The sequence below is a fragment of the Prunus persica genome, chromosome G5 (assembly GCF_000346465.2).
Source record: "Prunus persica cultivar Lovell chromosome G5, Prunus_persica_NCBIv2, whole genome shotgun sequence".
In the NCBI taxonomy this organism is placed as follows: Eukaryota; Viridiplantae; Streptophyta; class Magnoliopsida; order Rosales; family Rosaceae; genus Prunus; species Prunus persica.
This window is the reverse complement of record NC_034013.1, coordinates 12,228,620-12,254,159: the sequence shown is the minus strand read 5'-3', so window position 1 is coordinate 12,254,159 and position 25,540 is coordinate 12,228,620. Positions and strand designations below refer to the sequence as shown.

General features: G+C 37.8%; 4 protein-coding genes, 1 non-coding gene and 1 pseudogene across 6 annotated transcripts; 2 read left to right on the top strand and 4 right to left on the bottom strand.

Moving 5' to 3' along the window:
• LOC109949154 (30S ribosomal protein S6 alpha, chloroplastic) lies at positions 101–2,656 on the top strand. Its single transcript, XM_020563818.1, has 2 exons — positions 101–560; positions 2,221–2,656. The coding sequence occupies exons 1-2, from the start codon at positions 195–197 to the stop codon at positions 2,458–2,460; spliced, it is 606 nt and encodes a 201-aa protein (XP_020419407.1). The 5' UTR covers positions 101–194; the 3' UTR covers positions 2,461–2,656.
• LOC18777365 (probable E3 ubiquitin-protein ligase RHA4A) lies at positions 5,651–7,955 on the top strand. Its single transcript, XM_020564110.1, has 3 exons — positions 5,651–6,014; positions 6,223–6,308; positions 7,150–7,955. Exons 1-3 carry the CDS (start codon positions 5,772–5,774, stop codon positions 7,598–7,600), a joined length of 780 nt encoding a protein of 259 aa, XP_020419699.1. The 5' UTR covers positions 5,651–5,771; the 3' UTR covers positions 7,601–7,955.
• On the bottom strand, positions 8,068–8,149 carry TRNAS-UGA. Its single transcript has one exon. It is a non-coding gene; the product is annotated as a tRNA-Ser (tRNA).
• On the bottom strand, positions 8,150–11,332 carry LOC18778099 (cellulose synthase-like protein G3). 2 transcript variants are annotated; one of them, XM_020564108.1, is made up of 6 exons: positions 10,688–11,332; positions 10,440–10,589; positions 10,165–10,290; positions 9,620–10,063; positions 8,957–9,304; positions 8,150–8,810 (listed from the first exon to the last, which is right to left on the bottom strand). In XM_020564108.1, the coding sequence occupies exons 1-6, from the start codon at positions 11,276–11,278 to the stop codon at positions 8,214–8,216; spliced, it is 2,256 nt and encodes a 751-aa protein (XP_020419697.1). In that variant the 5' UTR covers positions 11,279–11,332; the 3' UTR covers positions 8,150–8,213. The 2 variants fall into 2 exon arrangements, with proteins under 2 accessions (XP_020419697.1, XP_020419698.1); XM_020564109.1 differs by lacking the exon at positions 9,620–10,063 and having other exon boundaries at positions 10,688–11,328.
• Positions 12,699–16,884, bottom strand: LOC18775681 (cellulose synthase-like protein G3). Its single transcript, XM_020564068.1, has 6 exons — positions 16,144–16,884; positions 15,382–15,531; positions 14,802–14,927; positions 14,236–14,679; positions 13,788–14,135; positions 12,699–13,572 (listed from the first exon to the last, which is right to left on the bottom strand). The coding sequence occupies exons 1-6, from the start codon at positions 16,732–16,734 to the stop codon at positions 13,024–13,026; spliced, it is 2,208 nt and encodes a 735-aa protein (XP_020419657.1). The 5' UTR covers positions 16,735–16,884; the 3' UTR covers positions 12,699–13,023.
• LOC18775752 lies at positions 18,207–24,677 on the bottom strand (annotated as a pseudogene).

Sequence of the window (25,540 nt, the reverse complement as noted above, 5' to 3'; positions counted from 1 at the left end):
GGGCTTTCATTCTTGGTTGGGCTGGGTGTTGGGCCTCAAGGCCCATCACTAATATACTACGTGTCGTAAAATTGAACATAACGTACGACGAGTCGTTAAGACTCAATTGTCCTACTGCTTCGTCCCCTTATCAATATCCACTCAGCGAGCCACTGACCCAGAGCTTTCTTCTGCTAAAAACAAAGCTTCAAACAATGGCTTCCACTTCTTCACTCATTTCAACTACTCCTTCGAATTTCCAGTTTTGCCCCAAAGCAATTTCCCAAATTGCATCTCTGCCCCAGACCATCTCCTTCACTCATTTCAACCGAACCAGACCGGGTCTCCGTTCGGGCCTGACCGCCAAAGTCCAGTCACTGGAGTTCTCGGGCTCGTTTTTCGAGGGAGGGTTCCAGTCAGAGGATGATCCGCCTTCACCACCCGGGTCGGGTTTAACCGCAGTGGAGGAGAAGGAGGAGCCACCGTGCCCACCGGGGCTCCGACAGTACGAGACCATGGCGGTTCTCAGGCCAGACATGTCGGAGGATGAAAGACTTACTCTTACCCAAAAGTACGAGGAGGTAAACGGATTTTCTATATTTGGGTGAAGTAAAGTTGATTACTTTGGTTCTTAAGATAGGTGGGGTTTATCTATCTGTTTCAATTTTTTGTAATGTGTTTGGTGGCTGAGAAAAAAATGGTGGGACAGCGAGGAATGTGTTAAATTGAGGTTATTTGAAGACAAATTAACAAAAATAAAATTTTGAATTGAATTGAATGGCTCTACATAATGCATAGTGCATGCCCATAACTATTTAGGCATAGCACAAATCTAGATTGGCCTTAAGTTGGTGCAATGTAGTTAGTCCTTTTGCCAAAGTGAAGCTGCTTAACTAGTCTCTCTTTATGTCCATTGGAAGAGAAACTAGTGTGTAATAAGAGCTGAAGGTTTCTGATGGCAGAGAGTATTTGATGCACTAAATGCTGAAGGAGTTTGGAGACTCCATAGATGTTTAACTTTGAAAAGCTTACTTTCCTGTGCGGTATGCTTTTCTTTGTTAGAGCTCTATTTTTCAAGACATTACTTTGCTAATGGAAATTGAATCCTCAAACTGCAGTTGGGCTCATCTGTTGATTTAAATTTTAAATTTCAGACTTAAAGAGAACCTTTTCTCCGGAAACTGTGTTTAGGTACCGGTTGTATTTAGTGAGAAGCTGTCATGTCAGACAGCTTAATTTTTGTGTTAGCAGATATGCCACTTATTGATTTACCCTTTACATCCTGTCTAGTTGGAGGTATAAGTTTACCCAATACATCCTATATATTACAAGATAAAACTTAAAAGCACTTGCTCGATCACATCTTAAAATAGTGGTAAACCAGCACTAGCTATCATGATATCAAAGTGGGAGATCCTGAATCTGAATTTGTACACCTTCAACCTCCCAATTTATGTTGATTCTACATGTTGGAATCTCTAGTGATAGGGAGAGGCAGAGGGCCACACATGAGAGGGAGTAGTGGTAAACTAAAGGCATTTTATCATTGTATCATATTAGTTTGTTGTCTGTTATTGTTTTCCATGCTTGGATGTGCAATAACTACTTCTCCTTTACTCGATAGAATAAATCTATTGTATGGGATGGGAATCTAGTAGAGTGATGATGATCACGGAGCAATCAATTACAGCGAGAATGGGAAAAACTACACAAGCCTGCTCTTATTAAGACCCTATTTTCTTAATTTTTTAAATGATGTGGCCTTGAACAGTAGGACACTGTTGGGCAAAACTGATTAGATTATGACTGTATTCGGACCAAAAGCTTGGAAAAGCGCAGTGGAAATTGGATCATTCTCACGGGTCACCCAGTAATCCCTTGATTGTCAAAAAATGCCAGATTTTTATGTTGTTTGACTTGTCATGCCTTATTTCACCCTCTAGTTTCTATCTATGCTTTTCATGCCATATTTTTAGCCATGAACATCTGGAGAACTAGGATGCGGACTTCCTGCTGGTTTTATCATGACATAATTGAAGTTTCATAGTGCATAGATAGTGTATAAGCTTTTTGACATAAATGTACACATCCAATGGCTCCGTGATTTTATTTACTGTTTAAGAAGAACTTATCGGAAATAAGATGAGGTTTGGTATATGCAATATACTTAGAGCAGCCTGATATTCCATGCTGAGGATACAACGCCTTTTTTCTTTTTTTCTGATGGTCTGTAATTTGCAGTTGCTTATAGCCGGGGGCGGCATGTATGTGGAGGTCTTCAACAGAGGGGTCATTCCACTAGCCTATGGCATCCAGAAGAAAAACAAAGCTGGGGAGTCTAACACTTACTTGGATGGTATCTACCTACTCTTTACCTACTTCACAAAACCTGAGTCTCTCGAAGTTCTTGAAGCGAATCTGAAAGCTGATGATAATGTCATCCGATCAATGAGCTTCAAAATTAGGAAGAGGAAGTACTAGTTTAGTTTTGAATGTACAATGTAATTTCACATGTTTCGAATCTTCCATCCTTTCCTTCTTGTTGAGATTCAGGTCATTCAGTTTGTTTTGTAACATAATTGGATTAATGACCGAAGCAAAAATATGCAGATGCTAGAATTAACTTGCAATGGTTTGAGCACACCTTTTAATGACCAACTATAAACATCATGTTATATGAATATGAAAGTGCATTTTCAACATGAACTCATTTGGTGACTCGACTTGGATTGGATTGGATTGTAATGGAATTCAAGTCGGTCTTTATGTTGACTCACCAAACATTGTCAGGAATGCCAAAACAAGAAAGCATTATCAACACGCTGAATCTCCACTTTCTTTGTACATTAGATCTTCTGAAATCATAAAAATCTAACACTAGAACTTCTACAATCATAAAAATCATAAAAATCTTACACTAGAATCATAAAAAAGTTGAATGAGATGCTGAAATCATAAAAATCTATCACGTTCTTCTGCAATCAATAGAATATATGTATGTGTGATGTCCTAGGTTCATCTCATTGCTCAAATGGTCTTTTCTTTTCAAGACAGCAGACTGCACGATCGCAATGGTGGGAGTTTGCTTTTTGACAAAAACTGAACCAAATTCATATTTAATTGTCTTATTTTATGGTTTTCTATAGTTTTGGCTATAATCCCCTCCTTGGATTAGCACTAATTAACACTCACTTATGTCTTTAATCATGGGAGCTATGGTGTGTCAGCATGATGGCACAGTCACAAGCCGCCGCTTAATAGTAGCTAGATTGGAGTCATTCTTTTCATTTGTACATGCGGATTCCACAAGCTGCTAAAAAATTACTGAGATGTAAAGCAGGAGCACTTTACTCGGGTAAAAACAAATGCGTGAAGTAGGAAATGGGCCAGACCAAATTTTTTAAAAAGGGCTTTTATTAATAGCTAGAGAATCTGATTGTGCTGCAGAATGAGATATGATCTTCAACCCACTTTGTGAGAGGGAGCTTTCTTCATGATCCACCGAAGGCACTGAAATCTCCCCAGCTCAATTAAGGGTCACCCCCAACCCAAATTGCATCCTAGAAAAGCTTAAAAGAGGACAAGTTGAACCAATGAATAACATAAAATAAATGCGAAATACATTAAAGAAATATATAGCAGAAAAGTGGGGAACTGCAAAAAAGTTGTTCTGAAATCATGTAGACCAAGATTCTTTTATAAAAAAAAATTCATTTCTTTTTGGTCATGCTTGCATAAGTGGCGAGTTAAAGAATGATTTGGGTCTTTGTACATGAGAATATGGATGCTTTGCGCTTCACTTCATGTCTTCAATTTCTCACTGCACAGATTGCTACTAACCTACTCTGAGCAGCTGTAAAAAATTCAGTCATTCAAATCTCTACCTGAAGCCATCTTTGCCTTCTGCATGTTAATAACCCAAAATAAGAAAACAACAATGTTTTTTAAATTTATTTTTAGGATATATATTTTTCTCTTCAAGTTTTTATTTGCTTCTTTGAACAGTTTATCTCCCGGGGTCCTAAAAGAGTGCTCTAGTAGACTCTGATTATTTTTCCTTGTTTCAAACTTCCATTTCTCAAAAATAAAACAAAAACAAAACTCTCTCTCTCTCTCTCTCCATTTTTTTTTTTGTCTCTCCTCGCATTAGTATGATCTCACTTGGTAAATTCTTAGGTTTGACATTGGAGATGCCATGCTTTTTTATGCTTCCTATTGTATGGTGATAGTACTATATATTGCTCAATCTCTTCTTCCTATATATTGTATGGTGATACAATATGTTGCTCAATCTCTTGTGTTTATATAATGATGAAAAGCTCACAGCACCAACCTCACTTTACTTTAGTGCATGAAAGAAATAATTCTTCTTTTCTCTTTCTTAGCTAGTTAGTCATGAGATAAAGGTCTAAAACAACTTGAAAGGGAAACAATTCTTCCTTTGATCATTAACAAGAATAAGTTCTTTGCTTACATGATATAAAAACAAAGGCTTAACTGGCCCCAGTATAACCCCTTCATCTGTGCCACCCCTTAAACGCTAGTTAGATATAGACCAAGATTAAGGGATAGCAATTCAAGTGGTTAAGAGCAGGTACTTTTTGCACCCGAGGTTCTGCGTTCGAATCCCCCCCTCCTCAATATCGCTCGTATAAAAAGTATATATAAAAATTAGGCTGATATGTTAACATGCCAACAACTTGATGTTCATTGGTGAACATGCAGGCCTAATTATATATAATTGTAAGCTCATGATGTACCAAAAATATATTTAAGGTAGAGAAGTGTCAATTAATTAGTTGAAGTTGAGACAAACACCTTGCTAACAGCCGAACTCCATACATACCTGTATTATGGCTTGTAGGTTTGTTAGGTCATCGACCTGCCAACCATGGATGATCAGATCGATCAACAGCTCAAGTAAGACCAATGCAACCTTTCTTGACCTAACCGTAATTTTCTTCTATTTTTTTAGGGAATTCAACATTTTAATGTATCATAATTAGCATTAAGGAGAAATCTGGGCCTCAGTGCTTCATGTTTTAGCTAGTGATAGACATGGGTGTCCCATCATTTGAAATTACCTTCTTTTTTTTCGTCGAACCATCATTGAAATGACTGGAAATAAGGAATATAATACCATCATGTTCATGGCATCATGTAAATTTGATCTCAAAAGCTTACTGCTATGGATTTTTTTTATTTCTTTGATAAGATGATGGTTCCTATTATATATTAACAAAGGTATATTGTGTCCTTTCCCCAATCTAAAAGCAATCATTGTGTACCTTGCCCTTGTGTGAGTTCTCAGTTCTCTTTCAACCCAAAAAGAAAGAATACACACTTTAAAAGTTTTAAAAAAACTCATGTTCCTTCTATCCAGCACTGTAAGTAGATCATAGTTACCTCTAAAACCTTGAGTTACTAAGTTATGGAAACACAGATCTTTTCTTTTTGGTTACATTAAAAAGAATCGAACCTTGAGTTACACGTTTCAATTTTTATCAGTAGTTTAAAACATTGACTAATCGGTAACATAACATGTTAAATTGTCTGATGAAATAGAATTACTATACACATATTTAATACTTTAAATATAAAAGCGAAATAAAATCTCTCAGCACTTTTTTGGTATGAAAATGATCTCCACTCTCATAGTACCTGAACCAACCCCACCCCAAGCTCTCTCCATAAATACACTCAACAAGCCTTTTCTACTTTCCCACACATATCTTCACCTAACAGGAAAACTAATCTCCTACTTTCAGAAGCTAGCTCAGCTTGGGTGAGAGATGAGTAGTCTTCCTCAAACTCCAGCCAGTTCTACCAATTCTCACCTTTATCCTCAAGCTCTCCAACTTAAACTTTACCAGGCCTTCATTTTCTCAATTCCTATCCTTTTCTCCATCATTCTCTTTCTTTTGTTCTACTTGTTCTACCTCAAAAGGAGAGCCTCCACTCTCTCATCTTCTCCACCAATTCTTCCCAGAAGTTATCAGGACCAATCTGCAGCTACCACATATCATGTTTCTTCTGTAAGTCCTCTGTTTTTCTGCTACATATATTTACATGCATGCATGTTGTTTATGTTGTTCTTCAATATATATTGAGTTCCAATAGCATTGCAAATTGCAATTACAGATCATTTCAACTTAATTAATTATAGAGTTCAGATGATAATTTCAGAGTCCAACTTAACATGATCTAATTCTTTTTCTTTTCTTTTTGCTTTATATTGTCCAGGATTGTCCTGTGGGTTTGAAGGGGGAGCTGAAAGAGAAGCTTCAGACAATTTTATTTGATGAAGAACAGAGGAAAAAGGATGCACAGTAAGTTTATATTACTTCTTCTACATTGATTTGATTTTCCTCCATATTGAGTTTTTGACACCCCAAAATGAAATTGAATTGGTCTTTTTATTAGAGACACCTACCAATGTGGTCTATAATCAATCATGCCCTACAACAAGTGGCATGTGCCAAGATGGTGTTATTTCACATCTTGAAGTTGAAAAGCCAATGCACTTAGCAACCAACTATTCAGATATATGACCACTTAAAAGAAAACCAAATAGCGCAATGACACGTGGTATAACTTTTTCACATATCATTGCATTATTCGTCGGAGATAGAAAAATAGTGTATCCCCATTACAAGAAAGTTTTTCTGCATACTTAGACAAGGACATATCCTAGTGATCAACCAAGTTTATTCTTGCAACCAGTTATGGCCTAAAAAGGCTAGCATGGTAGAAGTAAGAACCTTTAATTCTCTTCCCATGTCAGTTTAGAACCTCTCATGGCAACCACTATTTTCTCATATGTGCTTTTGAGAGAGAGAGAGAGAGAGAGAGAGAGAGAGAGAGAGAGAGAAGGAAGTAGTAGAATATATGACAAGACATCTTTGGAGGAGACAAAACGTGAATAAAGTTTGAATACAATTGTGTGTGCAATCGCTTTCTAAGATTCTTCACTCAAAGGGGATAAACAACACTGAAATCTCAGCACCCATGAACAGCCTCTTATTCACTACTTCTCTATCTTTCTGGCCACTTTTTAATTTGGTGCTTTTTCTAAGTGTTTGCTCCGTCTTCTGAAATTGATCAAATTACCAAATTTCAAGTTAGGCTAAAACTGGGTTGGTTATAAGCCAAAATTTGGTTTTGTGACAGATGCTGTGTTTGCTTGGGAGATTTCGAAATGGAAGAGGAGTTGCTGCAGGTTATATCGTGCAGACACGTGTTTCATGTTGATTGCATACATCACTGGCTACACAACAACACAACTTGCCCACTTTGTAGATGCTCTGTGATCCCCATCAGTACCAAGCTTGATAGTCCTGCACTACAGGCACTACCTAGTGTGTCCAGTCCAGGACAGCACAACCCTAGCATAATAGTCTCCAACCATAGTCCTGGGATTATATTATTGGACCGACCACATCAACAACAGCATCAATTGGTCAGTAATGTTACTTCAAATGTAACAACACCAGTTGAGGGTTCGTCAAGTGAGGGTCGGGGTGCAATTTTGAGGGACTCTGGCATGTCATCTGGGCATTATACTAATGAAGATTTGAGAGAGCCAGTTGTTGTGTGTATCCAAACGCACGATTTGTCATGAGACAAATCATGTTTCCATCTCTTTCTCCACAAATAAGAAGGCATGTACGTGCACACGTATGGGTTACTATGCCCAACTACACGTGATAGTGCTGAATGAGAGAACAATCACGTGCCAATTGACATATTCTTTTAGCAACAGTTCTGAGTGAGCATTCCAGTTTTGGCAGAGCAACTAGCTAGATGAAAGACTATAGTTATATTTCGAATTAGGGAAAGGGAGAGAAGGTCAGCTTGTTTTTTCTTAAACCTCAATGAAGGTGTCTGCAAATATGTAATTGTCATAAACCTCGATCGAGAGAGTTGAGTGTAATTTGAAGTACCTTTTTTGAACTGGAAGTTCACAACATGTATTATAAATGTGATAATGGGCTCTTTTTGTTGAATGGGAAAATCACACTTTTCTGAGCACAATTTACAATAATTCACACCCAAAAAAAAACCAAAAACAAAAAGTCTAAAAATCATCGTCGACAGCAGGGTTCGAACCTGCGCGGGCGAAGCCCAACAGATTTCAAGTCTGTCTCCTTAACCACTCGGACATATCGACCATTTGTTATACCCTATTAAATTCAACCTATAAATCTATATCGTAGTGAAACGTGCAATGTTCACTATAAAATTGTTGATTGACAAAATACACTTTTGGCAGCTGAGTTCCTTAGAGTAACATGAGCTGCCAGATAAAGAAGAAATACTAGAAATGTTGCAACAACACTAGTTTTCCTAGGAATTTTTCCCCCATCACTCCTAAAAATTATGGCTTCATAAATTGGAATGCAGTTCACTACGCCAAAACCAGCAATAAACATCTGCACAAACAATCCCTCCAGATTATTATTGTTGTTGCCTCTGAAAACCTCTATATGGCCCCAAGCAAAGGCAACCAAGTTGACAATGGCAGCCATTGTTAGGGGCACAAACAAGGGCGATGGGACTCCAAACTCCATGGTCCCTTGTTCATATCTTTTTCTTTGGTCTTCGTCAAGGACTTTGCTTGTCAGATTAAACCCATGTGTGGAAATGCCTGAGTACTTGAGCAAGAACTCAATCAACCCAAACAGGTAGCTTGAGAGTCCCCTAATGATCCACATCCTTTGGTCATTCCACCACCTATAGAATGTTCCTCCGGCTAACACAAAGTCTAGGAAGTCTTGAATGTATGCTCCGAGGAAAAGATACACGTACAAGAGAAACCATGGCTCTGAAACCTGCAATGTAAACACGTAAATCTTATTAAATTGAACACATACTGAAGACACACATGTACCACATTTATTAATAGCATTATCCATATATACATGAATTTCACGTTGATGTGGTACAAATAATTTTATTAATGCTCGCATGTTATTACCTTCGGGAAGATAGTGACGCCATTGAGGAGAGTTAGCTGGGGTAGGAAGGCATAGGAAGTTATTGGAACTGACCAAATAGGCCAAAATCCAGAGTGAGCATAAGCAAGGCCCATCAAAGGGCCCATGGCCCGAGTGCCAAATGTGATTGGACTGAATTTGGAGAAAGCCACCTCAAGGAGGCCTATGGCCCATCGCTTGTTTTGGTTCAGCACTTCAACAAGGTTGATTGGGATATCTCCATAAAATGCTGCCCTATCAGGATGACAAAATATTGACTTCCATCCCTCACACTGCAAACGATAGCCAGTGAAGTAATCCTCCACCAGTGAGCCATACCTTACACCTATCTGCACAATTAAAACAACATAACTTATCAATATACCACTGTTGTTGCTTCGCATGAAATTGCTCGATGTTCTTTTGATGTTGATCATGAGTATGAGGCAACATGTTCAACAAAATGCCTCAAAAATGCTGAGGTAGGATAGGGAACCAAATGCAATCAGGGAAAGTGATGTTTGGGCTTCATCTTATTCATCTTAATTATGTGCTACTAAATAATGCAACGAATACACGTTGATAGTCAAATCGATGTTAATGTGATTAGAAAATACGATCCCTCTAGCATTATTCTATAGTAAGCAAAAGTTTAGTTGACTTACCTTCAAGCCCCAATTGGTATTGTTCTCATAATTGCACGCAGCAACACAATATGCCAATTCCATAACCTCCGAAGACCAAATGTGCTTGTCCACTAAATTGTTAGGACTTAGCTGAGGGATTTCAGGAGGCAAAAAATTTGAGGGGCCTCCAAAAAATGCTCTTCTAGTAAAAAAGCAACCTGTTCCCAAATGATTTGATCCAGAGAGCCCATTCATTCCCATTGGATCAATTTGAAACAGACGCTTGTGTTCGCATGCATATATGTCGTTTTTGTTAATGCCACGAAACAGCTGAGGAAATTGGACGTAGCCTAACTTGGGTCGAACTTCAGGGTCTAATATGTAGCATAACGCACGACGTGCAGTTTGAGGGTCATTAGAGTGCATGTCACAATCTAGGGTCAAAATTATTGGCGCATTGGTCATGATGGCTGAAACTCGAAGCTTTTATTTATAATTTTTTTTTAAAAAAGTAAATCAGTAAAATGTGTAACATAAATTATGTTCAAAATTTCAAAATTAGTTATTTATGTAAAGAAGCTTACCAGGACATTAAGCGCACCAGCCTTGAAATGGTGGGTTGATGTCTTGCTTTTTTCTCTCGAGACATATATTAGGTTTGGCATTAAATTGCCTGTGATGTCTTTGTCTTTGTTACTCTCCAATAAAACCTGCTCGCGGTTATTGGCAAAAAGATTTTAATGGAATGAATTTTTTTTTTTTTCCCCTTTCATACTACTGGGCTAAAACCCGTTGGCGAAATGAAATTTTTTTAGTGTTGATAAAGTCAGATATGTTTAGCAATGTCAATTACATTTACCTGAATGACAGTGGGGTGATCTTGGCGGGTAAATTCCTCAGTCCATTTGTTAAAAGCCTGGATTTCTTCTTCTCCGGTTATATATTCGTGGGCAACTTTACCTCTCTCAGTTACATTTTTAACTCTCGCTTTCATTCTTTTGTACATCACCTGTGAATATAAATACATAATCTTTTAGTCGTCTATCTTACCTACCCATGTAAATTAAAAAATAATAATAATAATAATAGTATGTAACATTATTTTACCTTAATATTCTCAACTTGATCAGAAAGGTGAGAATCACGATCTATAGCAAAATAAGCTTCCGGGCTGCACTCCACTATGTTGTTTTTCCTGCAGAAAGGTAACCAATGGCTTGCAAACTTGGCAGCCTCCATGAGAGCAAAGAGAGTCAGAGCCGAGCCCCCGTCATCCGAAACGTACACTGAAACTTTCTGTATCGGATAATCATAGGCCATGACCGATAAGGCCGTGTTCACAACGTTCATTGGGGGCTCTTTGTGGGGATCGGCAGTGCTTATGAACACGTCCAGTGCTGGAAAATCCGATTCTTTGACGACCCTTCTGAGGTTTTCGGGGAATTCCTTGCGATAAATCGGACGCATGTGGAAAGACTGTGTGGTGGCGAACATGAAAGCAAGGATGGAATCTGAGATGAGGAAGGTGAGGGTTATGAAGAAGGAGGTGAGGGTTGTGGAGTTGAGGAGAGAGAGTGCATGGTGAGAAAGTAGGGCTAAGGTGGCACACCCATAAACCACCGCAAAGATGCGGTTCGCGGTGGTTCGGCGAGAGGGCTTGTGAGTGTGAAGTGGGAGGCCATGGCTGTTGGAGGACATGGTGTGACATTTGAATTTCTAATGAATCATTTTGGATTAAAAGTTAAGTTATAGAATGAAGGTCGCAGTACCTATGAATTGTTTAATTTAATAAAATTATTAAATGTGGAAAACGACCTCCAACTACCAATCGTACCCATAGAAACTGGTGGATCAATAACTTGTAAAGATAAGTGCCGTAAGGTCAAGATCCACTCTCAAAATTCATCGTTAAAAAATTTATTTTTATATATAAATGTCAAAACCAGAGAGTTAGTTTATACTTAATTTGCGTGAACCTATTTTTCACTGAAAAAAAATTACACCCAAGAAAGAATATTTGGGTTGATGATTGATGAAGGATATACAAACACTAGTCAATGCTGACAATATAAAATAAAAAGGAGAAAGAAAATGGACGCTTGCTTTCGAATGACTGATCTGATTTTTTAAACTTTTTATTTTGTCGGAGTACATGACTGATTTCTTTGACTGTCAATAAATTATGCATAAGATATATATAAAAGTAGAGTGTTGTTAAACGGATCTTAAAATTAATTGAGTACACACTCTATGATCTACGTACATTTTAATATTTTAATTAAAATGTAAAATTAACTAAATAGATCCTATTTAACTACCAAAAATACTCTGGTACACACTCTATGAATTCGTGCCCTCTTTTCAAATTTTGGATTAGCATCAAAATCTTTAATTTCGTAACCTGTTGTGGGAGTAGACTTGCTAGTTCCTTCAATTCAGAGCTTAATTCTTGTAAATCCTTGTGATTTTCTTCAAAAAATGTGAAAGAGACTCAAACATCTCTGTCAAATTACTAGTGAAACACATCATCACTAGTCTGAAATCTTTGAGAATTTTGGATGCTTCCAAGTTAGAAGAAAAATTTTACTCATAAAATGTAGTTAGTTCCATTGGCGTCGCCAGCTAACGCCCAGGAGGGTCGGCTGACCTATCTACCATATTAATTTTCTCCTTTGAAAAAACATTTTGACTCTTCTGAAGTGTTTTTCACCTGTGTACGGTTTACACTTTTCTACTTGTAGCATATCTATCTCATAAAATGGTGTTTTCAGTTTCTTTATTATTTCATATTATTAGTTTTATAATTCAGATATCATGTGTTTATGAAAACTCCTTTTCTTAAGTAATTAAAATACATCTATGGATGATTCCATAAGTTACAAATATGATTTATTAGCTTTCCTTTTTGCTTTTAGGTAGCTTTCATGAGGGTTTATTTTATGGACATTGGAGTTCTGATAAAATAATTTTCATCCAATGTTACGTCGACACTGGTTATTTCAGACTCGTTCAGTTAATATAAGCATTCGCCTTACAACATAAATCTAGCAAAAGATCGTTAGCCTCATGATCTAGTAGTACCTTCAATTCAATATATGTAGGTCTATATACAAACCCCTTAAATTTAAAATGACGCATTAAGTTTTTCATTATTTATATTAATGTACAAAGAAGTTTCCCAAAATACCTAAAAGGAAACCTAACACAATGGCGGCGACCAAGTGGTCCGATTAAGATTAACTAAACTATCTTTTGCAAAGAAGACTGAGTGGAGCTTAGAAAACTTAGCATGGAGGCCAATGATTAAACAAAACAATGGTCCACAACTTTGTCGTCAAGCTATTGGGATCTCTCATAGGGACTCCAAATTCACTAAAAAAAAACTGTAGGGCTCTAACAACGTTTTATTCGAAATCGCTTTCTCTTAACACAGTTTTTGGGGTTCAGTTCCTAAGAGTAACATAAGCTACTGCATGAAGAGCAAACGCTATAAATGTTGAAACTAAAGTAATTTTTGTAGGAATTTTTCCTTTATCACTCCTAATTATGCCTTCATAAATTGGTATGCAATTTGCTATCCCAAACCCAGCTATGAACATCTGCATCAACAGTCCCTCCAGGCCATTGCTGCCTCTGAAAATCTCTAAATGCCCCCAAGCAAAGGCAGCCAAGTTGACAATGGCAGCCGTTGTTAGGGGCACAAACAAAGGTGACGGGACTCCAAACTCCATACTTCCTTGTTCGTACCTTTTGCTTTGGTCCTCGTCAAGGACTTTGCTTGTCACATTGAACCCAAGTGTGGCAATGCCAAAGGACTTGAAGAAGAACTCAATGGATCCAAACAAGAAGCTTGAGAGTCCCCTAATCAGCCATATCCTTTGGTCACTCCACCACTTTTGGAATGTTACTCCAGTTGAGTAAAAATCTAGAAGATCTTCACCGTAGGCTCCGATGAAAACAAACACATATAAGAGAAACCATGGCTCTGAAACCTGCAATAAGTACTTCAATTTTAGTGCACATCTTGTCCGACCCTTGTATATTTAGATTACTACATTACACACTTATGAGATGTTGTCAAAATATTAATATGAATCTTAATTAGGTCAAATTAACATTCTAACATTGTGATATGATATATCAGACTCTTTGATTATGGAAATTAAATTACCAATTATTTAGAAAGTGAAATTGTGAAAAGGGTTACCTTTGGAAATATAGTGAGTCCATTGAGAAGAGCTAATTGTGGTAGGAAGGTGTATGTGGTGATTGGAATTGACCAAATGGCCCAAAATGCATACTGACAATAAGCAAGGCCCATGAGCGGGCCCATGGATTTTATGCCAAATGTAATTGGGCTATACTTAGAGCAAGCCACCTCAAGGAGGCCTATGGCCCATCGCTTGGTTTGATTTAAAACATCAATAAGGTTGATTGGGGAATCCCCATAAAATGCTGGCTTATCTGGATTGCAAAATATGGCCTTCCACCCCTCACACTGCAAACGATAACCAGTAAAGTAGTCCTCCACCAGCGAACCATATCTCACACCAATCTACACAATTTAATAACTTAATTCATTAGTTTTCGAATCTAAGTGTATGATGACTTTTTTGAAACAGAAATAACAACTCACTCAAAAAGAAAGAGTGTACCTTTGATCCCCAATTGGAGTTTTTCTCATAGTTGCAAGCTGCAACATGGTGTGCCAATTCTAGAACCTCTAGACTCTGAATAGGCTTGTCCACCACATTGTTTGGGCCAAGTTGGGGGTCTTCGGGTGGTAAAAACTTCGATGGGCCGCCAAAGAAAACTCTTCTGGAGAAAAAACACCCAGTTCCGACATAATTTGGCCCTAAAACCCCATCCATTCCCTGTGGATTAATTTCAAATAAATGCCTGTTTTCAGATGCATACATGTCGCTCTTGTCGATCCCACGAAAGCGTTGAGGAAACTGCACATACCCTAGTTCAGATTGAATTTTGGGGTCTAAGAAGTAACAGAGGGCACGATGAGGTGTTTGGGGATCATTGGAGAACATGTCACAGTCAAGGGTTAAGACTATTGGAGCATTGGTCATGGCGGCTGAGACTCGAAGCTTTTGTTACAACACACCATCAGAAAAATATAAATTAGTTGGTGAAGAAATGAAGATGATTAATTAATTATTTGAGAATGAGATGGTTATGTGAGCCCAAAAGAAAAGGTATGGAAGCTTACAAGAGCATTAAGGGCACCAGCTTTAAAATTGTGGTGTGATGTCATGCTTTTCTCTCTAGAGATGTATATTAGGTTTGGCATTGAATTCTCTGCGATATCTCTGTCTTTGCTATTGTCCAAAAGAACCTGTCCACGTACATATATGCTTTTAAGTACATACATATATATAAGTTTATAGAGCGCTTAAACGCTAACCAGTAAGTAAATTATGAATAATTTTGAATTACGACAGTTAATTAGTGGATGATTTTGAATTGCCAAAGGACAATAGATCACGACATCTATAGCATATTAAACTATGTAATAGGAGATGACATAATTGGGTTTTCTAGTTCCTTTTTTTTTCGTTTACAAGATTGTTAGTGATTAGTTCCTCACAAGAATGATTATTATTGTCCCAAGTAGAATGTATATATGTAAAAATTGAGATAAGTTCTTTTGGTTTAAAATTCAAAGGAAAGGAAGAAAGAATCAAACTCTTATCATGTCGATCGTAATAGTGAAGAAAGAATCAAACTCTTATCATGTAAATCGTAATAGTGGGAGAAAGTGGTCCACCAGTTGGGATAGAAAAATATACCTGAACAATTGTGGGATGATCTTGTCGGGTAAATCCATCTGTCCATTTCCTAAAAGCTAGCCTTTCCCGTTCTCCAGTTATATATTCGTCGCCAACTTTGCCTCTTTCAATTACATTGTTTACCATCACTTTCATGCCTTGGTACATAATCTGTGCCATGATTCAGAACAAAACATAATTAATTAAGCTTAATCTGGGTTAATTAGGCCAGTCCTGAATGTGATGCGATGCCCATACAACTTGGTGTTGGCTGTTTGTGCCGTCATTGGCTCATGCATTATGAAGAGGATACCATACAACTTGGTGTTGGCTGTTTGTGCCGTCATTGGCTCATGCATTATGAAGAGGATAGGAACCCAAACAAGGTGACAAATAAGTATTGCAGCCGACGTCACGTTTCTGTGTGTTGTCGTTTCTTTATAGCAAGATCCCATGTTTATTTGTTTCTTGCTTAATACAACCTTTTGTGTTACTGAATACATGAAATTTTGGTAGGGGCGTTTCTAAAGATTAAGAAGGTCCCCTTTTCAATTTGAGCAAAAATATAAACTCCTTTCTATGTAATACCCTAACGAAGAATCAGTATTCGTAATCTAATAACATAAGTATTATATGATCTTCTCTCATCACACGACATAATTCGGCACTATACTATACTTATTTATGTGACAATATAAACTTGATAAGAGGATATTACTCCCATACATATTGATTTAGCTAAACATATTTATAGTTAATAATTAAGCAAAATTGAAATATTACCTTGATCTTGTCAGCTTCAGGTAACCGAGAATGATCCGTTTCAAAGTAAGCTTCAGGGCAGCGTTCCACTATGTTGTTCTCTCTGCAGAAAGGTAGCCAGTGGCTTGCAAACTTGGCAGCCTCCATGAAAGCAAAGAGAGTGAGAGCCGAGCCCCCATCATCTGAAACATACACCGAAACCTTATCGGTCGGATAATCATAAGCCATGACCGATAAGGCAGTGTTTACCACGTTCATTGGTGGCTCTTTGAACGGATCAGCAGTGCATATGAACACGTCCAACGCTGGAAAATCCGATTCTTTGACAACCCTTTTCAGGTTTTTGGGGAATTCTTTACGGTAAATCGGTGTCATACGAGAAGATTGTGCGGTGCTGTACATGAAAGCCAGAATAGAATCGGAGATGAGGAAGGTGAGGGTGATAAGGAAAGAGGTGAGGGATGTGGAGTGGAGGAGAGAGAGTGCATGGCGGTAGAGAAGGGCTAGGATGGCACACGAGTGAACCACCGCAAACACACGGTTCGCGGTCGTTCGACGGGAGCGCTTGTGGGTGTGTAGTGGGAGGTCATTATGGGTGGTGGTGGTGGACATGATGGTGCAAGAGTGGAAACTCTTTGAGTTTGAGTCTCCCTTCTTGTACTTCTGCTATTTCATAGGCAGGACATGAGGTTTAGAGGTTCTTATATAAAGGTCCTTGGTGTTTCTCATACCACAGGCCCCAACACTTTTCGTACGTTGTGATGCATCTCTATCGACCATCAATCATTTTAAAACCAAAGAGACTGAAGATCAAGACACAATCATGCACATTATTTGTAAACAAATCAGCATATAATAATGTATTAGATGAATGTAATTAACAAGTCAGATAATGCTTTATTCTTAATTTGTGAAAATTACGACTAGAAAAAAATTCAGTAAACATGAATATTAGTATTCACAAATATAATTTATATTGGCACTTGTCGTTTCCAATATACTAAATGACAGTCTTTTAATATATTAGGCACCCACAGTGCTGATACAAATCATATTTGTGGACGCTAACAATACTCATGCTCATTGAATAGTGAATTTTGATTATTATTTTAATAAAAATCAGGCCATGAATGAAATAAATCATGTTCTACCAGTCAATTGACAGTGTGGCTGTAGCTTAGTATGAGTGATCTGGTTGACCGTTAGAATTTGAGCACAGAATCCAGTCAATTGAAGATAACATTATCAAATGGAGCTGGGTCCAAGAATTGAAAAATAATGTGCGTTGGAGAATGGAAAGTAGCAACCTCGCAAATTCCATAATTTCTGGATCCTTCTCAGAAATGGACGAGTTTATATTAATTAATAATACTGGATGCTGCCATGCTGGCGTGGTGATATGACACTAGTCAAGCACACATGGCTGACTTTCTGATCAGCAATCAGACAAATAAGAAAATTTTAATCAGTAAAAGTTAAACGAAATTATTAAAAAGAAAAGTTCTTGCCTACCAGGATATGTAGTAATTATATCTTCTTGGTATGGAATTTTCATTAGAATGAGATCCATGTAAACGGCTTACAGATTTTCGGAAGTTCAATTTTCATTATAGAAAGATGTATATATATTGCAAACGATTTATAGATCAAGTGATTAGAAGGATTGATCTCTGCCACCGAGATCCTGTGTTTAAGAGTGTAGTCAATTTGTCTAGGGCTAGTTGTGGTCGCAGTCACATTCCCACTTGGCTCTGGGCCTGACTCAATTATTTTGACAAGGGTCATGGTGGTGGGCAGGGCCAACGACAATGTGAGGATGTCCTTGTTTTCATGGACCAGTATAGAAAGAGGATATGTCTTTCTCAAACATCTGAGAATTTATTTACGTTACGTTCGTTCTCTCTCTCTCTCTCTCTCTCTCTCTCTCTCTCTCTCTCTCTCTCTCTCTCTCTCTCTCTCTCTCTGTTCAATGAGTACTCTCAACCTTATGGTTAGCAAATACATAAAATATAACGGGTACCCAATAATTTTATCGTTGTTTTTAATGTAGAGGTTTCTCATTAGTTGAATTCATTTTTTTGGGTTCACTTTGATGTAACTGGCTTCCGTCTTCTATTGCTGCCTCTGATAAGCTCTACATTCCCCCAAGCAAAGGCAACCAAGTTGACAATGGCAGCCATTGTTAGGGTCACAAACAAGGGTGATGAGACTCCAAACTCAATGCTTCCTTGTTCGTATCTTTTGCTTTGGTCCTCGTCAAGGACTTTGCTTGTCACATTGAACCCATGCGAGGCAATGCCTAAGGATTTAAGAGAGAACTCAATGGTTCCAAACAAGAAGCTTGAAAGTCCCCTAATCATCCACATCCTTTGGTCATTCCACCACCTATGGAATGTTCCCCCAGCTAACAAAAAATCTAGGAGATCTTGACCGTAGGCTCCGATACAAAGATACACATACAAGAGAAACCATGGATTTGAAACCTACCCGAATAAACATTACGTATCAAATTGTCTGACAATAGAACATTTCTTATTTATCTAGAAGAAGAAATTGAGAAAGGTAAATGTGTACATTACTTTTGGAAATATAGTGAGTCCATTGAGGAAAGCCAGTTGGAGAAGGAAGGCGTATATGGTGAACGAAATAGACCAAATGGGCCAAAATGCATACTGAGCATAAGCAAGGCCCATGAAAGGGCCCATGGCCAGAGTGCCGTGTGTAATTGGACTATGCTTGGAGAAAGCCACCTCAAGTAAGCCATATCTTACACCAATCTACACAGTTTACACAATTTTATTATTATTATTATTTTAACAAAGTGATATTTTAACAACTGTAATGTACGGGGAGAGGGATCGAAGTCGGTTGCAAAGAGACCGACACATTTCCCGGCCAATTGGCCTAACTCACAACTACATCAATTTCCAAATTTAAAATAAATAAATAAAGGAGAAGTTTTAAAAAGCAATTACATATTTGGCTGAATTACCTTTAAGCCCCAAGTGGTATTCTTCTCATAGTTGCAACCGGCAACATGGTGAGCCAATTCCAGAACCTCTTGAGACTGAATGGGTTTGTCCACAACATTGTTTTGACCAAGTTGGGGCATTTCAGGAAGTAAAAGATGTGAGGGGCCGCCAAAGAAAACCCTTCTAGAAATAAAAACATCATGTTCCTAAATAATTTGGTCCCAATCGCCCGTATTCCGAAAGAGTTAATTTTGTACAAACGTTTGTGCTCACATGCGTATACGTCCTTCTTGTTGATGCCATGAAAACGCTGAGGAAACTGCAGAAACTCTAATTTGGATCGAAATTTGGGGTCTGGTAAGTAACATAGGGCATGATGGGGTGTTTGAGGGTCATTAGAGTAGGTGTCACAGTCTAGAGTCAAGATTGTTGGAGCATTGGTCATGGTGGCTGAAACTCGAAGCTTTTTGTTACACCACACCAATGCATAAATTAATTAAATTAATTAATAAAGAGATGTTTGAATGGGAAAAATAAGTACGTATGAAAGCTTACAAGGTCATTAAGGGCACCAGTTTTAAAATGGTGGGGTGATGTCCTGCGTTTTTCTCTCGACACGTATATTAGGTTTGACATCGACTGTTCTGTGATGTCCTTGTCCTTGCTATTGTCCAAAAGAATCTGCTCAATCATATTACACAAAGATACGCATATACATTAGTTTTGAACTCGGATCATCTTTAATAGGGTCACAGATCCAGCCATGTTTGGATAGAGCTATAGCCGAACTGAAATTTGGGAGAAAAGGTAATTGTCTATCTTATTTTTGAATCCTGGGCATATAACCATGACAAATTGTCTAGTAAGATTATTGCGTGATTATTTCCTCATAGAAATTATTACTGTTGCTTTGAGGTAACCTTTGTTTATTTTTTAATGATTACGGAAAGGGGAGATGGAGAATCAAAGTAGTCTAATCATATCATCATAAAAGTGAGAATAAAGAGCTTCACCACTTGAGTTAGAAAAATACCTAGGTGACAGTGGGATGATCTTGTCGGGTAAACTCATCCGTCCATTTCCTAAAAGCTTGACTTTCCCCTTCTCCAGTTATATGTTCATGCCCAAGTTTGCCTCTCTCAATTACATTGTTTACCTTTACTTTCAGGCCTAGGTATATATCCTGTGCCATGCATGATTCAGAACAAAATATAGTTAATTAATCTAATGGTTTGCTCCATAAATCTAATATCATTCTATGAAACAAGGAAGTCTCCCATCTTAGGAGTCCCGTTTGGCCTATCTACTTGCCTTCTCTCCCTCTCATTGTATACTCTCTAAAGGTAATTTTTGGTACAAGAGGGAGGAGTTTTACACAAATACTTATTGGATGTCTGGGGATTTCGAACCTGTAAAGATATCAATGGTCCTAGTCTTGCCACATGTCATAAGATTAAAGAGTTAAGTGGTTAAGATGTTGTTAGTATTGTTAGGCAGTTAGGAAGAACTATTAGTAATTGATCAGCGAATATTAGAGAGGTTAGAAAACGTGAACAAAGCTCTAACTAAAGCTGATATAAAGTTTGTAATTGTGCTAAGCTTGAGGTTAATGAGAATACAATAATTCTTCTTTTCATTACTCTGAAACTCTCTCTGCTTCTATTCATTTCTCTCTGCATTTTCTGTTTAATCTTGCTATCTTAACAGAACCTTTACACAAATGTTCTCGTATAGACACACCGTGTGGTGGTTCACATTTGCAGTTTAACAACATAAGCATACATATATATATATAATTAATGAAATTGATATATGGTACTATACTATTTGTAGCTATTACCTTGATCTTCTCAGCGTCAGCAAACCGAGAATGATCCATTGCAAAATAAGCTTCTAGGTTGCACTCCACTATCTTGTTCTTTCTACAAAAAGCAACCAGTGCCTTGCAAACTTGGAAGACTCCACGAAAGCAAAGAGAGTCAGAGCCGAGCCGCACTCGTCCGAAACATACACCGATACCTTGTCGGTCGGGTAATCATAAGCCATGACCGATAAGGCCGTGTTCACTACGTTCATTGGCGGCTCCTTGTCCGGATCAGCATTGCATATGAACACGTCCAGTGCTGGAAAGTTTGAGTCTTCCATGACCTTTTTGAGGTTTTCTGGGAATTCGATTCGATGTGTTTAATTCATCCGAAAAGATTGCGTGGTGGTGAACATAAAAGCAAGGACAGAGTCAGGGCCGGTCTTGAGATTTTGAAGGCCCTGTGCAAACCTTAAATTGGGGCCTCACATAAGTTAACAAAAACTTACACCATTATGTAAGAGCAACTCCACCCATTTGCCCTTAGCCATGGCAAGGGGGGAGCTAGGGCAGCCACTATTCACGTGAATAGTGGTTGCCCTTGCAAATAGTATTTTGTGTTTTCATCCATTGTCATGGCTAAGGGCAATTACTATTCATTTTTTATATTTTTTTCACAAATTTTTTAATGAAAATAATTAATTTGGATAATATCTTCGGATAAGATTTCCGGGTTCTTACGTGTCAAGACTATTCATAATCGGATAAAATTTCCGGATAAGATTTTTGGATTCAAATTTCGGATGAATTTCAAAATTCAAAATTCAGATAAATTTTTGGGTTCAAATTTCGAATGAATTTCAAATTTCAAAATTCAGATAAATTTGGGTTCAAATTTCGAATGAATTTCAAAATTCAAATTTCATACAAATTTGGGTTCAAATTTCGGATGAATTTCAAATTTCAGATAAGATTTTCATCCAATCAAATCAAGCCACATGGCATGTCTATCTTGCCAAAATTTTCTATAAAACCAGAGGCTCAGCTCATACCTCTCACACCACATCTTTCTATATTTTCATTTCTCAGAGTTTAGAATTCATACTCCATTCATTCTCAATGGAAGATTTTAGGAGATGCTTGGAGAGGCAAGAGCGAGAAACAAATGAGAGAAACCGTAGAGCAGATGAAATCAATGAGTTGCATAGACAAGTCGATGAACAAGTTGTCATAGCAGTGGATTTGCAAGATGAAGAGAACTAAGGTCGCCGCCGTGGTTCACAAGTCGGCCGCCGCTGGAATGTGGACAGACATAGGCATTCTCGGGGTAAGAATCTTTTGGAAGATTATTTTATCCCAACTTCTTTGTACTCTGATATTGATTTTCGAAGGCGATTTAGAATGCAACCCCATTTGTTCGATAAAGTCATGCATGATATTTTCAATTATGATGCATACTTTGTTCAAAAGTGTGATGATGTTGGGGTTTTGGGGCTTCTTCTGGAGCAAAAGCTTACAGCTGTTATACGAATGTTGGCATATGGAGCATCTGCTGATCAGGTGGATGAGATTGCCCGGATGAGGAAGTCCACTACGTTGAAGGCTTTGGTAAGATTTTGTCAAGCAGTTGAAACTCTATACACTAGGGACTACCTGCGTAGACCTACTCCCAGGGACCTCCAACGGCTTCTACAAAAAGCCGAAGCTCGAGGATTTCCAGGATTGGTAGCATCGACTGCATGCATTGGCAATGGAAGAATTGCCCAACTGCCTTGCAAGGTGATTACGGAAATAGAAAAGGCCAAAAAAGTATCATCCTTGAAGCCGTTGCTGGCTTCGCCACATGGGTTTGGCATGCCTTCTTTGGAGTTGCAGGATCCCAAAATGACCTCAACGTGCTGGGTCAATCCCCGGTCTTCAACGATGTATTGAGAGGCTAGGGCCCCAATATATCACCTATCAAGTCAACAATACAGTGTACCAAACGGGGTATTATCTAGCTGACGGCATCACCTCGGGCTGAACTGACCTTCGGGCCAGCCCGAGTTGGTGGGACCCACTCCCAGCCCGGGCTTGGGCTCACCGCTGGAATGAAATTTTTTTTTTCCCCTCCCAGCTTTGGGCTCAGCTGCTTAGTGGAGTTGCTATAATGCCATGCAATAAATGTTTTTTTTTCTTAAAGTGATCAAAGTACCCCTACTCCCAAGGACAAAATTGAAATTTCACAAAAGAATTAAATTGGATTAAATTGATTACGTTGGGTCAGAGATGTTACACCTTTTGAATAATCACTATGATTGTGACAATAAGTCTTTGTCATCATAGGTCATACTCAGATATTAAATATTTTTTAACACCTAATTTATTTTGTATCAATATTCCAAGAACATCATTAATTCGATGCAATTATTTTGGTTGACTTAGTTGGATGCATTATTTTTGCGAAATTGAATATCTGAGCATAATTACTGACTAATTCCTTGTGATCGGGTATTTATTATTTCAGTTTGTGGTTGTGAACGTAGATGGGATATTGAATGTTGGTGTTGACATCGGACAAGCCTTTAACACAAGCAGGTTTTGAAGTCGAGTCCTGAATAGAAGTTGAGGCCCTACAAACCAACACAACTAGAAACGTCTTTGTGTCAACAATTTGCTCACTCTGTATATATATAACATTTGTTATACATATAGAGTGCTGCTATTTCCACCCACCTGTCCTATTTTCTCACCAACTATGTAAATTTGAAAAATTAAAATCCTACTTTTTCACCCACCATTATTCCTAAAATACCCTTTAATTATTAATTCGACCAAACACCATCAACTCCAAGTTAAAAACATAAAAATTTTAACACCAAAAAAAAAAAAAAAACCATTCTTCATCTTCTTCATGTGTTTTCAACATCACGACCTTACCCTACGATATTAATATTCTCATCAACCCCTTAGCAGTACTGGTGGCTTCACGATCGCGACAGCACCACCACAACAACATACAACCAACAAAACTACAATGGATTTTTAATTGAAGTGATGTTATATGGAATAAGGACCCGTATGTGGGTTAATCAGACTAAAAAATCTTTAAAATAGAATAAAATTAAAGGACAATTTGGCCTCTATTATCAACACCTACCAACCCTGACACAATATTAAAGGTGGAGTTGAGAATTTGATTTGAATTTTTTTTTTAAAAACTTTTCAAAGGATTGGGATGGGTAGATCAATGCTTGCTGAATTTGTTGAGGTCAGGAAGATGAAAAGAATATGGAGAGTAAAAGAAAAAATTTATTTTCTTTTTAAAATTTGTTTTATTTTTAGGGTTTTAGAAGTCATTTTACATAGGGATAAATTTGTCTTTAAATTTTTTAAAATAAGGTGAGTGAAAATAGCAACACTCTACATATATTATACACATGAAAAAAAATTGGGGCCCCTAAAAAATTAGGGGCACTGTGCGGTGGCACCACTTGCACACCCTCAGGGCCACCCTTGGACAGAGTCGGAGATGAAGAGAATGAGGGTGATGAAGAAAGAAGGGAGGGTTTTGGAGTGGAGCAGTGAGAGTGCATGGTGATAAAATAGGGCTTAGATGGCACACAAATGAACCACCGCAAACAGGCGGTTCGCGGTGGTTCTACGAGAGGGTTGGTGAGTGTGAAACGGGAGCTCATCATACGTGGTGGACATGGTGGTGTTGCTATATCGCAGGCATTGGATCGGTTTTATAATTTAAATATCATACTTGTAGCATCTCTATCTCATAAAATAGTATTTTCATTTTCTTGATTTCATACATAAGCGACGGTTTTGCCAAATGCGGGACGTGGTTAATTTATTTTATGGTGGTTACTGAGTGACTACTGACATTTATTAGCTTTCTTTTTCGCTTTTAGGTAGCTTTCATGAGGGTTTGTTTTTTAGGCATTGGAGTTCTAAAATAATTTTTATCCAATGTTACAAATTCACTACTACAAAAAAGCAAAAAGACGACGGTAAATCACCGTCGTGTATTTGGTTTTTCAATGGTCGTGGAATCCACCGTCATCTTTTCCCTCATAAACCACGACGCTAAATAACCGTCGTTGTTAAACAATACAACGTCATCAAAAAATACAAAACGACGTCTTTGTACTGCAAAAGATCTAAAAAAAGCAATCGATGATGATAATAGACGACCAATTCTCTAAAAAGACCGTCGTTAAAAAGGGAAAATATGACACATATTAAGAGAACAAGGCCGCAAGATAGACATACAACGACGACAATAAAAATACGCCGACGTTAAATATAATTTTCACGACAATAAAAAATATGACGTCTTTAAATACATTAGAAGACGACGTTATTGATACCTACTACGTCGCACATATAAACACAACCGTCGTACAATTAATTTTCCACTTCGATTTTTTGATAAAAGATGACGTGGAAATAGTTGTCAGTGTCATTATTTACGACGTATGTGTTTCTATAGTAGACGTTGAAAAACTAAACAACGTCAGTTACAAATATATGAGAGTCGTATTAAAAAATTTATACGTCCTATTTTCAGAAACAAACAACGACCATAAATATTAGACGTTGTTAAATACAACAACGTCGGAAAACAATAAAAACAGACGTGTTTAGTCTGCTA

Coding starts and splice junctions, on each gene's coding strand:
- LOC109949154 (XM_020563818.1), top strand. CDS start 195: ATGGCTTCCACTTCTTCACTCATTTCAACTACTCCTTCGAATTTCCAG. Junction 561..2,220: donor TTACCCAAAAGTACGAGGAG/GTAAACGGATTT, acceptor TGTAATTTGCAG/TTGCTTATAGCCGGGGGCGG.
- LOC18777365 (XM_020564110.1), top strand. CDS start 5,772: ATGAGTAGTCTTCCTCAAACTCCAGCCAGTTCTACCAATTCTCACCTT. Junction 6,015..6,222: donor CCACATATCATGTTTCTTCT/GTAAGTCCTCTG, acceptor TATATTGTCCAG/GATTGTCCTGTGGGTTTGAA. Junction 6,309..7,149: donor CAGAGGAAAAAGGATGCACA/GTAAGTTTATAT, acceptor GTTTTGTGACAG/ATGCTGTGTTTGCTTGGGAG.
- LOC18778099 (XM_020564108.1), bottom strand. CDS start 11,278: ATGTCCTCCAACAGCCATGGCCTCCCACTTCACACTCACAAGCCCTCT. Junction 10,590..10,687: donor ATCAAGTTGAGAATATTAAG/GTAAAATAATGT, acceptor TTATATTCACAG/GTGATGTACAAAAGAATGAA. Junction 10,291..10,439: donor ATCACCCCACTGTCATTCAG/GTAAATGTAATT, acceptor AACCGCGAGCAG/GTTTTATTGGAGAGTAACAA.
- LOC18775681 (XM_020564068.1), bottom strand. CDS start 16,734: ATGTCCACCACCACCACCCATAATGACCTCCCACTACACACCCACAAG. Junction 14,928..15,381: donor ATCATCCCACAATTGTTCAG/GTATATTTTTCT, acceptor GTACGTGGACAG/GTTCTTTTGGACAATAGCAA. Junction 14,680..14,801: donor CTGGTGCCCTTAATGCTCTT/GTAAGCTTCCAT, acceptor TTGTAACAAAAG/CTTCGAGTCTCAGCCGCCAT.